The sequence below is a fragment of the Anomaloglossus baeobatrachus genome, chromosome 7 (assembly GCF_048569485.1).
Source record: "Anomaloglossus baeobatrachus isolate aAnoBae1 chromosome 7, aAnoBae1.hap1, whole genome shotgun sequence".
NCBI lineage: Eukaryota > Metazoa > Chordata > Amphibia > Anura > Aromobatidae > Anomaloglossus > Anomaloglossus baeobatrachus.
The window spans coordinates 99,391,487-99,403,504 of record NC_134359.1 but is presented as its reverse complement, the minus strand read 5'-3'; the positions used below and the strand labels follow the sequence as shown (position 1 = coordinate 99,403,504).

Here is a 12,018-nt window from a genome sequence, read left to right as displayed (position 1 = left end):
CGGGAACATTGAACACATCTTACCTGCCTCCCGCGGCTCCCGCCGGCTATGCGGAAGGAAGGAGGTGGGTGGGATGTTTACGTCCCGCTCATCTCCGCCCCTCCGCTTCTATTGGCCGGCTTCCGCGTGACATCGATGTGACGCCGAACGTCCCTCCCATTCCAGGAAGTGGACGTTCGCCGCCCACATCGAGGTCGTATGGACGGGTAAGTACGTGTGACGGGGTTAATCGTTTGTGCGGCACATTCAACAAATTGAACGTGCCACACATACGATGGGGGCGTTGCAAATCGCATACGATATCGTATGCGAAATTGCAACGTGTAAAGCAGGCTTAAGAGTGTGTACTTTGTCAGTGACCATGCAGAGTTGCTCTTCTAATGCCCATCCTCCAGATGCAAGCTAAATCTGCACTTTAGTGACACCAGTGGTGCTCTGCCAATTGCGGCAGACCACCTGTCCACTATAGGTACTGGGACCCCACAGCCAGCATCGCACGTTCAACTGTAACAGAATTATGTATGCCTATAAAGTTGAAATCAATGAAGAAAGAGGGAGCACTCAGCTCCCTACTCCATCATTATCTCACTTATCTGAGCTCTGACAGCTCAGCGTAGCGCTAACGATGACATCACTTTATCGCGCCCGCAGTGTGGAGCAGTGAAGAGCTGCAAAATACAAGGAGCAACCGGGAACGAGGACAGGTGAATTTTTTATTTGTTTATTTATTTTAAATCAATGAGTACACGAACGGCCCCATTATACTACTTAGAAGTCAATGTGGGGCACATAATACTATATGGAGGACAACGTGGGGCCAATTATACTATATGGAGCACATTATACTATATGAATAAATATATGGAGCACATTATACTATATTGATGACTCTGTGAGGAACTTTATAATATGTGGAGTATATTATACTATATGGAAGGTAAAGTAGGGTCCATTATACTATATGGAAGGCAATGTGGGGGCATTATACCACATGGAAGGCAATGTGGGGGCATTATACCACATGGAAGGCAATGTGGGGGCATTATACTAAATGAAAAGTGATATAGAGCCTATTATACCATATTGAAGACTATGTGGGGACCAATATAGTACATGGAAGGCAATGTGGGGCTTATTATACTACATGAAGAACTATGTAGGGTCAAACAATAGGTCTGCCTGTACTTAGGTAAGATAAGAATTTGATTATGGTAGGTAAGCCTGCTAAAATGTATAAAGATCACTGAAAAACCAAAGTACTGACATTATTCCTGGACTTGGGCATCACTTCTTTACATAATTTTATGCTGTACAACTTATGTGTATTAATTTTCTACTGCAACATCATTTTATGAATTAATTTTATACTGTGCCATCACTTTCTATTTATTGCATATACTGTGCATTATTTTTGCACTGGGACGTCATTGGATATATTACTGCTGAACAGTGATATTAGTGTATATTATTTTTGCATTGTAACATCACTGTGTGCATTATCACTGTACATTGTCATCAGTGACATTATGGTTGTGCATGACAGATTGGAGGCCAAAATGATCATAACATTTTGTATATAGCGAACCTGACAGTTGATTCATGCTGTCCAAACTATGGGCAGCATGAATCGGAGCATGTGTGCACAATTGCAGCTAGGTATATTTATCTCTAAAATGCTTCGGTGTTTCACAGAAAACATACAGTGCTCAGCATAAATGATTACATGCTAATAGATTTGTTAGAAAATGTTTCATTTCATTTCAGAATTGACATTTTCTATGGGATACCATGCTACAAAATACTTCCACAAATGTAGTCCATTGACTGCATCAAAATTTGTTGTTTTTTTTGCACACCCAAAAAATGTAATTTTCCTAACAAGTTAATTAAAGACCATGTTGCAAAAATGAGTACACCAAATAAAAGTCTTAGGAGTCTAATTACTAATTAAAGGGCTTCTCTGAGGACTGTGATAAAATAAATAAAATACTTTTAAATATTTAACATTTTTCTAACTACCTTTATTTAGCAAAAATGTTGGCTTTATCTAGTGCACGCTGTCTAGATTTTAAAGATGGCAACTGCCATCTCTATCAGTGTGCAAGCCATCTTAGATTTCTAGAAGACACGCAGTAGGACAGGCTGGGTGAAGTCGTACTCCCTGCACTGCACTAAAACTGTCAGGCTGACTGAGATGGATGTTCATTCCCAGTCAATTAAAGAAAGGTGTTTATCCAATCCTTTTGTTCACTCTGCTCAGTGTCCTGTCAGGTTGACTGAACAGAGAAATATGCATTCACGATGCCTAACTGGATGCTGATCAGACATGTCGTATGTCTGAAGCAGATGTTCTTCTTGAAGCCCATCCTACTGCATGTCCTCTAAAATCTAGGATGGGATGCACAGATTTATGGCAGTTGCCATCTTTAAAATCCTGACAGGGTGTCCTAGATAAAGTCTACTTTTTTTTGCAGACAGTTGACAATAAAATTGCATTACTTAACAAAGAAAGTTTTCTCAATGAATATAGACATTACATATAGTATATGCTGAAACTTAAATTTTGTTAAAGGAGATGTGGTCTGGATATGGGAGGTCTTTACTTTTGCTTAAATTGTACCTTTAAATATGTGTTGGGAAATTGTGAGTGCATAAAGCTTGTAATTGTTTCAATGCTGACAGAGAGGTCCTTCAAATGCATCTTCACCGTGAACCCACTTCCAAACCTGAAAATAAAACAGAGGATCATCTTATTTTACAATACTGAAGAGTTCACTATTCACAGGAACACACAACTAAAATTTCAGGAGCTCACATAACCTGACAGTACGGCACTTAAAAATATCACATTGTGATTGCCTCCTGGATGGAAATTATTAGTTGCAGTTTAAACCTTTTCTGCATTAAGCGTGAATACATTTATTTTAATGTATTCACCACTATCTAGAAACCTTTAATTTGTTGTTTATGACCAGTGTATTTATTAGATTCAAAGAGGTTTTCTGGAATCAGAAAATGAAAGGATTGTTCCTAAATTCACAAGTTATTCCTTGTTCATAGGATAGCTGGTGGTCTGATTTCTGGGATCCCCAGTGATCCCGAGATTCGGGTTGTAGAACCCCAGGAATGGAGCCCCATCTTAAATGAACTGGAGGCGTGTATGTTTGATAGACTTCGCATTAATCATTGTATATGTGTGTGCTGGAAAAAGCCAAATTCAGTGCTCAACTATTACTACCGTAGTATGGAGCACACATACTTCTACTCCATTCAAGACAAAGCTGCCTACAGATAGACGATAAGTAGTGATTTGGGGTATATCTCTGTAATGGCGTATCTTTATTTTACCCTTCAACGAGACAACATTTCAGTCCCTAATAAAGCTGTTACTATGTAGATGGCATGCATGTAAACTGAGCAGCAGAGGCTGTAGCAGCCACGAGCCCCACAACGCCTTTAAACAGCTTATCAGCAGGAGTGGTGAGTGTCAGACCTCCAAGGATCTAAGGGTCCCGTCGCTACATGGTCGCTGGTGAGCTGTCAATCAGGCAGATCTCACCAGCGACTAGCCACCAGCGACTTGTATAACGATTCTGCGCTTGGTAACCAGGGTAAATATCAGGTAACTAAGCAAAGCGCTTTGCTTGGTTACTCGATATTTACCCTGGTTACCAGCGTACACCGCTTACAGGCTGCCAGCGCTGGCTCCCTGTATACGTAGCTAGGGTACACATCGGGTTACTAAGCAAAGCGCTTTGCTTAGTTACCCGATATTTACCCTCGTTACCAGCGTACGCTGCTTACACAGAGTCGGTGCTAGTTGGTCTCCCGCAGCTAAACAGGGAGATACATGCTGCACAGCGGCAGACCAACGAGCAAAAATAGGTCCTGATCATTTTATAACGATCAGCGATTTCACAGCAGGGGCCCGCTCGCTGCTACGTGTCAAACACAGCGACATCGCTGGTGAGGTCGCTGATTCGTCACAAAACCTGTGACTCAGCAGCGATCTCGCTAGCGATATCGCTATGTGTGACGGGGGCTTTATACTGCTAGCTGATTATAATTATAAGTGATCAATATTCTGATTCTGGAAAGCTCCTATTAAAGCAAATATGATGGACAACTCTATTTAAAAGGTTTGACCAACAGCGCTCATTGCTCCAAGACAGGAACACATACCAAAAGCAAAGTTAGATCCTTTTTCCTCTAATATTTGGGGGCTTCTGTTGAAGATATATGTCGGGAGGACTCCCAATGTATACCTCTAAAAGAGGGTATATTGTGACATGTTGGTATACAGTCTCCTCCCCGTCTTGGTACAGGTGGACATCAACTAAAATGTGAACACCCACATACACTGGTGGTGAAGGTGCCTCAGAGTCCCCGGCAGGAGCAGCCGATTTCCTCCTTTATAATAATAAAGTTTTATAATAATAATAAAGTTTTATTTCTATAGCGCCAACATATTCCGCAGCGCTTTACACTCCTTTACCACTCTCACGGCTGCTGGTGTGGACACCAACCTCCCCTCATCACCCATTTCTAACCCACAGGTTTTTTTTACTGGACCGTGATATGGAATAGCTTAGTCTACTGGTCTACTTCATACCATTATATGGCCATGTATTGATGATTACCAAACAGACCGAAGCCAAAGGAAAGGATAATGTTTTTAACCTCTAAAGAACTCTATGGATGCCTTCTGCTTGTACGTCGAGAGGTTTAATGGTGTATACACTAAACATATGTGAAGAATAGATTACTATAGTCCCCTTTCCTATTTTTTTAGCTACTCCTGCATTTGGATATAAAAAAAAGTACTGCACCAAAAACGGCAAGTATTATTCCAGTCTAAAGAAGTAATGAATAAAATTTTCCTGAAATCCCAATATGAACCTTGCTGATCATCTAATGACAAAAAAAATAAAATGTTTTGATAGGTTTTGAACTTCAGTCCCTCACAGATGTATAATTTAGTGTGAAAGGATCAATAGTAAAAGGATGATGAATTTACTGGATATCCTTGTAAGTGAAATGCTGTAACATTCTGCACTTCGTGATGAAATATAAATTCTAGTTCAGTGAATTGCGCTTAGCACGCATACTTAACATGGATTCTGAAGACGTCTCACTAGTATAAGTGAGCAGCATATGTACATGGCTTTGAAAAGTTAGCAATAGCCCTAGAACTTGCTCACAATGGATACAAGTATTTCAGTCGTCAGAGAATTAAATTTATACAGTGGAACCTTGGTTTACGAGAATAATCCGTTCTGGGACTGTGCTTGTTAACCAAGTTACTTGTCTAGCAAAGCAAGATTTACCATAGGAAATAATTGAAACTCAGACGATTTGTTCCATAACTTGTGCAATGTCTCATCCTGGTTCCCTATTGTGCCAATCCACACACGCACAAACACACACATATTATGCTCACCTTACCCTTATGTTCCCTCGGCGGCCTCCTGGTTCTTGTAGTCTGCAGGTATGTGTATCCGGTAACCATCGCGACCGATGCAGGAGCTTCTGCTGTCAGCACTTCAGCAGCAGACGTCATACGCAGGAGCCACTTGCCTCTGATTGGCCAGCGCGCTGACGTCAAAGGCATGAGCCACTTGCCTCTGATTGGTCATCGCGCTGCCTTTCAGAAGCGCTGACAGCGGAAGCTCCTGTATCGTCGCGATGGTTACCGAAGGGTAAGGTGAGAATAATATTTGTGTGTTTTTGCGGACTGCAAAAGCGGGTCAGAGCGCGGTGAAAGTACAGAACCGGAAGTGTGTGCGGTGAGTATTTGCTCGTACAGCAAAGCATTGCTTGTAAACTGAGTGACAAATTTACAGCAAGCTTTGCTCGTATAGCGAAATACTCGCACACCAAGTTACTCGTAAACTAAGGTTGCACTGTATATTTGTTTGGGGGTCATGAAGAAAAATAATCATTTTTTGTTTTTATGGTATAGCGCACCCATTTGGTCTTGGCATGGTTCAAAATGGTGCTGTACGCCTAAAATCACATGCAATATTTTATATAAAGGCCAATGATTTCAAAAGGTTAAATTTAAATATGCATAGCCCATATTGATTAAAGTTAGCAGATGATAAAAATCTGTTCTGTCAATCAACAGATCAAAATCTAATGGCCAAAAAGAGAGTATTTGATATCCAAAACAAGATGTTGACAGGGTATTCACCATCGCTATAAAAATTTTAGCATTAAAGCAATATGTGATAGCTCTTGCAGGGGGGAGCTATGTGGATAAGGCTGTTTCGCATTACATACTGATCCACTGACCTTTTAGAGCTTCCTAGAGGCCTGAAGAAGGGTATGTTATGCGAAACAACCACAGCCTTCTACTACTTGCTTCCTCCCCTGCAAGCGCTATAGATTATTGTATTAATGAAGATGTAATAAAGAAGAGGTTTTTATAGCGATGGTGGTGAGTGCCCTATTGACCCCTTGTTTTAGATATTTATGTACACTGTCTTATTGAGAATCTAGTGCACTTCCAATGCTATTTTATACTATAAATGACATATTCCCGAAAGACTAAGCAGTGCTGGAGTATACTTTTTCTCTGTTGTTGCATTAAGAGTGAATATAATGATTGTGTCCCCGAATCCTCATTAGTGTAATGAAGTAGACTTGGAGCGGTAATAAATATTAGGTTTATATATGTATAATATATATATATATATATATATATATATATATATATATATATATATAAAATGACAGCATTGCTACATTTTTAACTGCCACTTAAGCCTATTCTAAGTATGCACAAAAAATAGAAAATAAGCATGAAAGACACTGACCTGCTCTTTATGTGCTGCAGAGAGCCAATGCATTGAAACGTCCCCCTCACCATGATGGCCAATCTGGTGCACAGCGCCTCACACTCTTCCATGCTGGGAATACAGAATAGAAAGGAAATCGGTGTATACAATTATTAAGATAGGATTTTTTTTTTACCATCACATATTTTTTAGTATGTGAATAGTTGACAAATAAGTTATTAAATACATAGGAAAGATATTTGAATATAGAGTTTGAACATGTGTGTATGTACATGGAGGTTTTTCGGGAACTGTCCACCCTTGAACACAATTTTGTGTTTTTTAATCTTTGGTATGCTCAATATTCTGTGCCATATAATTACGTAATATAGATCTTTATAGTGGGCTGAGATAAATCCTGGTGTCGAGCAGACACTGTTCCTCTGTATTGCATGACCTCTCTAGTTTGTCTGTCAGTTCTCTCTTTTCTCTTATTATCCTCCAAATGGCCACTGCTCTTTGCTATTTGCTTATTGCAGTCACCAATGTACAAAGTTATGAATTGGCCAATGATGCTTGGCAGAGATGAGTGAACCCGAGGTTCGGTGCTCGTACCAAACACTGAATTTACAAAAAAACAGAGTTCTGGTTGGGAGTCAGGTGCTTTATGCATGAAAACCACTCATGCGAGTAACGCTGTGCTCGGGTACACTTGGTCTTCAGGCCGGTGCAAGCCGCTTGCAGTGGTTGAACGGCTCACACTGGGGGTAACAGCAGCATGAACGGATGTAGTGTGCACCAAACAAAAGAAAAATTGGAATAACCTCGCCCACCCACCACCTGAAGTGATGTGTTTATGGCCGGCTGCATGTGGGTGGAGATCCGCACGGTCCAATTAGTGACTTCCATTGGGGCTCAGGTTAAGTTTGGGTCTCAAACCGAACTTCATCTAAAGTTTGATAAACACAAGATACCTTTTTACATAGATAAGTATGGGCCAAAACCATAAATATATAAACAACGAAAACACACAGTATAAGGCCAAATAATATCAATTTTTATTGAGGAGTTTATAATCACATAAAAACACATCAAAAACAAGGTGCCAAACAGATATGGGGGAGGACAGAGGAAAAATGTATAAATATTTGGGATAGAATGGGTCCAATAAATACATCCGAAATCTATAAATACATATAAAGGTGCATAGTGCCAATAAAATATACTGGATAAATCTACAGAGCTATTCTATCCCAAATAAAGTCCAAGACAATAAAGTGCAAAGTGAAGGCTCTAGCAGCAAGGAACCAGCATAAAGAGCTCAAATACCAGCTACCGTATATACAAAATTCAAGTGAAGTACGAGTAAGTTATGTCAACCATAGAAAGGTATTGGGTTGTACAAGAAATACAGAGAAAAGCTGGAGATCACTGAGTAGAGCAAGCAGCAAGTTATAGATCTTAGCGCAGTGAAGGTAGGAGTAAAAGAGCTTATAAGTAGCATATATTTACCTTTGTCACACACCCACTCTTCCAACGCTCCCTGAAGAAGTTCTACGAAACGTACGTTGGAAGCGTGGGTGTGTGACAGAGGTAAATATATGCTACTTATAAGCTCTTTTACTCCTACCTTCACTGCGCTAAGATCTATAGCTTGCTGCTTGCTCTACTCAGTGGTCTCCAGCTTTTCTCTGTATTTCTTGTACAACCCAATACCTTTCTATGGTTGACATAACTTACTCGTACTTCACTTGAATTTTGTATATAGCTGGTATTTGAGCTCTTTATGCTGGTTCCTTGCTGCTAGAGCCTTCACTTTGCACTTTATTGTCTTGGACTTTATTTGGGATAGAATAGCTCTGTAGATTTATCCAGGATATTTTATTGGCACTATGCACCTTTATATGTATTTATAAATTTCGGATGTATTTATTGGACCCATTCTATCCCAAATATTTTTACATTTTTCCTCTGTCCTCCCCCATATCTGTTTGGCACCTTGTTTTTGATGTGTTTTTATGTGATTATAAACTCCTCAATAAAAATTGATATTTTTTGGCCTTATACTGTGTGTTTTCGTTGTTTATATTTTTTATTCATCTAAAGTTTGGCTAAACTCGCCAAACCGAACTTACATGGATCCGCTCATCTCTTTTGCTCGGTACATCTGAATATATTATAGAAGTGGAGATTCATTTTATTAAAGAGATTGTGCCTTGAACAAAGTACATTTTAATTAAAAAGATATTGGAATAATAAGTTCCAAAATTGAATATGTTAAAAAATTGTTCCTACACTGAGATAATTTTATAAGTGTGCCCCTTCTATGTACTGTTATTTGCTGTTCCTGGCCATGCAGAGCAACTCCAATGAATGATCGTCACATACCACTGCTCCTGGCAAGGGGGGGGGAGAAAAAGTCATTTATGATAAGTGAGTATACAGATGAAACAGCAGGGACTTGCTGCTGCTTTTTTATCTAACATATCTCCCTGCCTGTTTTATCACAGGAGTGCATGTTTTTGCTGTGTCACCAGTCCTGTGAACTCATAAATCAAATCAGTCACACATAAGCTTAGAGGCTACTGAGGTGCCTACATGACTGACTTTATTTATGATGAGCTCAAAGGGCTGGTGACACAGCAAAAACATTGTTTCCTGTGATAAAACAGAAAGGGAGATATGTTACTTAAGAAAGCAGCACCTGCGAGCCCCTGCTATTTTGTCTGTATACTTTGTTATCATAAGTGACTTATGCTATCTCCCTTGGCCAGGAGATGTGGTATATGCTGACCATGAGCTACAGCAGCACTGTATGATCAGACACAGCAAACAACTTAGCAGGGACATTTCTCAAAATACATAGTATTGTAGAACTTATTATTATTTCAAGATCTATTGATTAAAATGTACTTTGTGGGATAACCCCTTTAACCCCTTCACGACCGATGACATACTAGTATGTCATTAGTCGTGTCGCGGTAATCACCGCTGACTGCTGCGGTGAGTTGGTGGTGATCTGTGCACATGTATGCTGATTTGAACAGCAGATATGTGGGGTTAATAGGCGCGGATGGATTCGTGATATACCTGCTCCTGCTTGCCACTTAGATCACGCTGTCAAAATGTCTGCGGTGGGGATTGGGGAGCCGATGGTTGCCATGGTAGCAATGAGTCATGTGATGACTCCTGTTGCTATCATGATGTATTTCCTGTGAGAGCCGACAGATTGCTGGCACTCACAGGAACGCTGCATTTCTGCTGATTACTGCTGTGCAGCTCTGATCAAATTAAAAGAACAAGTGATCAGACTTTGAATCTATAAAGTCCCCTAGGGGAAGTAGTAAAGTAAATAAAAATTGTTAAAAAAAAGTTTTTAAAAATATGAAAAAATAAAAAAAACTAAAAGTTCAAATTAGCTCCCATTTGACCCATTGCAAATAAAACAGTTAAGAAAACAAAAATATACACATATTTGGTATCGCTGCACTCAGAAATGCCCGATCTATCAAAATATAAAATCAATTAATCTGATTGGTACTCGGCGTGGTGAAAAAATCCAAATGCCAAAATTATGCTTTTTGGTTGCTGCAAAATTTTTATAAAATGCAATAACAGGCAATCAAAACATAGCATCTGTACAAAAATCAAGTAATTAAAAACACTAACTCAAGATGCAAAAAATAAGCTGTCACTGAGCCCCAGATCCTGGAAAATGAGAACGCAACGGGTCTTGGAAAATGGCGCCAAAAGCGCTACACTTTCTTTTTGGACAAATTCAATTTTTTTTAACCCTTAGATAAATGTAAAAGTATACATATTCGGTATCTACGAATTTGTACCGACCTGAGGCATCATACGGACACATCAGCTTTACCATGTAGTGGACATGGTGAATAAAATACCAGAAAAACAATTGTGAAATTGCACTATTTTTGCAATTTCACTGCACTTGGAATTTATTTCCCGTTTTCCAGTACTCTATATGGTAAAACGAATGGTTTCATTCAAAAGTACAACTCATCCCGCAAAAAAATAAGCCCTCATAGGGCAAGACTGATGGAAAAATAAAAAAGTCACGGCTCTCGGAAGAAGGGGAGCAAAAAATGAAAAATTGAAAATCACCCGGGAGTGAAACTTCAAATGGAACTTACAAGAAATCATCCGATATTACTATACATACTGGAGATGACAGTGCGCTGTCATAGTTCCTTCTCCTACACGGTTTTTAATTTTACTTTTACCAGTAGCTTCTACTCGGCCTTTATGACTGCACGATTTTATTAAAATAAGGAATAATATTTTTTTTTCCTGGAAAATTATTGCGTTTGCCGATTTATTCCTTTTTTTGCGCGTACATTACCTCTATTAAACACTTCCTTAACCCCTCTCTTATTCCTGTACGACCATTTCACATATCATCATCTTCTTTTACATTTTTAAAACCAATTACCCTGCCTGTTGCCCCATGTGATGGCAGGCTATTACACTGCACTCCATTCCCTATTCTTCCTCCTGATATCGTCTTCACCTTCTATCTCGGAACCGCTGCTCTCCAACCTTTTCCCCATACAAAGAATAAAAAGCAAATTGGAGCAAACATCTTAATTTATTGACACAGCCTAGCAATGCCTTTCTGCTTCACTTTTCAATTTCTTAAGCTTGACATGTGCACCTCAATATGTCATATTATAGTAAAGAGCAAGAGGGATTTTATATGGTGCACAAAATACTGCGAAAACTAAGACATGTGCAGTCATTATGTGATGGAATCACAGCACTAAATCAAACAGAGCCGGTGCGCTGGGTCCATCTGATTTATTATCACTTGTACATACTCTTCCATATCCTCTCAGAAGACATCGGCTATGCAATCCCAGATCTTTAATTTCAGATTCTGGAGAGGCTTATTAGGTGATAAAATGGAAATCAAGAGATAAGAAGAAGCGAGAAGCAGCTGAATCAAAATCGTATAGAAAAGATTAACAAAGAAATATACTTTTTTTTTCATTTTTTTTTTTTTTTAAATGGTGTTATTTCATTTCCCTGCATCCACAGTTCTCGCAATATCTAATAATGTTAAGATCCGAAACAAAACCACTGATGTACCATTGTACTGTATCAATTGTACATCTTCATAAATAGCGTTGTCGCTTGCTTTAAAAATATCCCATTCACTGTGTGTTGTGTGTATAATGCTTGCACAGCTAGTAATCAGATACTCTCTATTTGATATGGA

General features: G+C 39.3%; 1 protein-coding gene across 1 annotated transcript in view; it reads right to left on the bottom strand.

The window, feature by feature from the left end:
- The window catches only part of ABCA12 (ATP binding cassette subfamily A member 12), a 158,325-nt gene that overhangs the window by 15,905 nt on the left and 130,402 nt on the right, over nucleotides 1-12,018 (bottom strand). Inside the window, exons 31-32 of the mRNA XM_075319698.1 lie at nucleotides 6,819-6,911; nucleotides 2,621-2,726 (exon numbers count right to left, since the gene is read on the bottom strand). Of these exons, the coding sequence (XP_075175813.1) occupies nucleotides 2,621-2,726; nucleotides 6,819-6,911 (199 nt within the window). The remainder of the gene's footprint in view (nucleotides 1-2,620; nucleotides 2,727-6,818; nucleotides 6,912-12,018) is intronic.